Here is a 1,910-nt window from a genome sequence, read left to right on the forward strand (position 1 = left end):
GGTTAGTTCACTGAAACAGGAAATAAATTTCTGTGCTGTTGACAACTATCAAGTAATTTTATATTCTTAACAAAGCAGTTATTAAAAAATATTAATTTAGAAAAGTCAAGCAATGGAACCTGCAATGGGCCAGTATGTATTGATGATGCCAGCATTTCTGCTCGTTTCAAAGAAATTGCACAGAATGTGGAAAACTGCTCATGAAATTGCTTTTTGTGGTTTTGATGAATGGATTGCAGCATTTATAATAGAACTCTTTGGGCATTGTAAAAATTCTTGCACACTAGGCTAGAGGGAATTTCTTATAAACACATCATTAATAAACAGTTCAAGACACTTTATCAGCAAATATTTTAAAGTGAACTGAGATTCGATTTCTTATTATTCATTGCGCTCTATCTTCTCACCATTAATCCACAGTGCATAGTACAGTAAATAAATGAAGTTTTAATTATATGTCCATCATATCAGCAGGTTCCTACTGCAGATTTATCTGCCTTTTCCCTGTATAAACACTTCCTAGCAAAATTATTTACTATACAAAATGATTCAACTGTTGAAATTAATTCAGTGATGAGCATTTGTATCAGTGATTTCCAAAGTTGGCGATATCACCCCCTTGGGGGCGGTGGACGGCTGCAAGAGAGCGCTGGAAAATTGTACTGGTGCGGGGTGTACTGGTGGTGCATTGCATGATTCACCAATAACATATCAACTTACTCAACGTTTGCATCGCTCTTTGGGATATGTCATTACAACAGTAAGCAAAATCAGAAGCATTTCTTGCAATGGCAGATTATTCAGCCAGATGTACGAACAGAATGACGAAGAATTCAATCGCCTGTTGATGCACACTGGAGTCCGGTGGTTGTTGAAAGGTGCTTGTTTAAGTCGTTTTTGTGATCTTTTTGAAACGATTTTGGAATTCTTTGATAACAAAGAACCTTCATTGAGAGAGCTTGGAAAAGTTCAAAAGTGACATAGCCTATATGGCTTATTTTTTTCATGTTTAATGAAATTAATCTGAAACTGCAAGGAATCGAACATAATGAAATCAGGACGAGATCTGTCATATCACAATTCGCATCAAAGCTGGCTTTGTTCAAACGCAACTTCGGGCGTAGAGAATTTTACCAATTTTAAAGCTTTGCTGCAATCAGGAAAAGGAAACGATGATGGCATTCAAGTCTATTGTGATCATTTAGTTGTGCTAAAAAAGGGCATGCAAGAAAAATTTCAAGATAATCTCACAATGAAGATTCCATATGCATCATGCGCAAACTTTCTACACTCAGCGATATTTACTTGAAGGGAACAAATGAAAACGGCAGCTTTCCAATGAATATAAATTTGCACATTTGTCAAGTGAACAAACTGTTTTCTAAACAATTAAGAGGCATCATTTTAAACTCCATATTGTTTGTTATCAGCATGGCCAAGACTTATTTATGCATGATCACATTTACTCCAAAAGTTTTGCAATAACATTATAATTGCTTATCTTTTGTTGTCTAAATTCAATGCATCCTTCTACCAGAATTCTTCAGTAAATTTCTTTCTATTTTTAAAAGTAATAAGCTGTTTCTGAAATTTCCATTTTAATCATAAAAGAATACTAAATATGAATAAAAAAGCAAAATGTTTTGAATGATAGACACCTTTATGAATTTTGAAAGTGATCGTAAATAATTTTTAGCACTTTCATCATTTCCCCGTCATAAAACTAAACTTAGTTCTTTTCTATTTAACTTTTCTAGATGGCGTGAAAACATTTTTTAATTTCATTTATGAATTTTGATTAAAAATTGTTTTATTTGGGTAAATTATAGAATTCTCTGAAAAAATTTCCTAATGCTTATTTCAGCATTTGACCAATATACGTAGAATGGAACATCGCCGTTAAAATATAA

At 33.1% G+C, this 1,910-nt stretch overlaps 2 protein-coding genes across 2 annotated transcripts; one reads left to right on the forward strand and one right to left on the reverse strand.

The window, feature by feature from the left end:
* Positions 1-455: 455 nt before the first annotated feature.
* Positions 456-979, forward strand: Tsp_12779 (putative zinc finger protein). The gene is made up of 2 exons (XM_003370074.1): positions 456-474; positions 591-979. Exons 1-2 carry the CDS (start codon positions 456-458, stop codon positions 977-979), a joined length of 408 nt encoding a protein of 135 aa, XP_003370122.1.
* Positions 980-1,530: 551 nt separating this feature from the next.
* Tsp_12780 (conserved hypothetical protein) lies at positions 1,531-1,584 on the reverse strand (the record flags this gene model as incomplete). The annotated part of the gene is made up of 1 exon (XM_003370075.1): positions 1,531-1,584. A coding segment is annotated over one exon (54 nt), but the record flags the coding sequence as incomplete, so codon positions are not given.
* Between the last annotated feature and the right edge of the window lie 326 nt (positions 1,585-1,910).

The sequence above is a fragment of the Trichinella spiralis genome, assembly GCF_000181795.1.
Source record: "Trichinella spiralis strain ISS 195 chromosome Unknown Scfld1221, whole genome shotgun sequence".
In the NCBI taxonomy this organism is placed as follows: domain Eukaryota; kingdom Metazoa; phylum Nematoda; class Enoplea; order Trichinellida; family Trichinellidae; genus Trichinella; species Trichinella spiralis.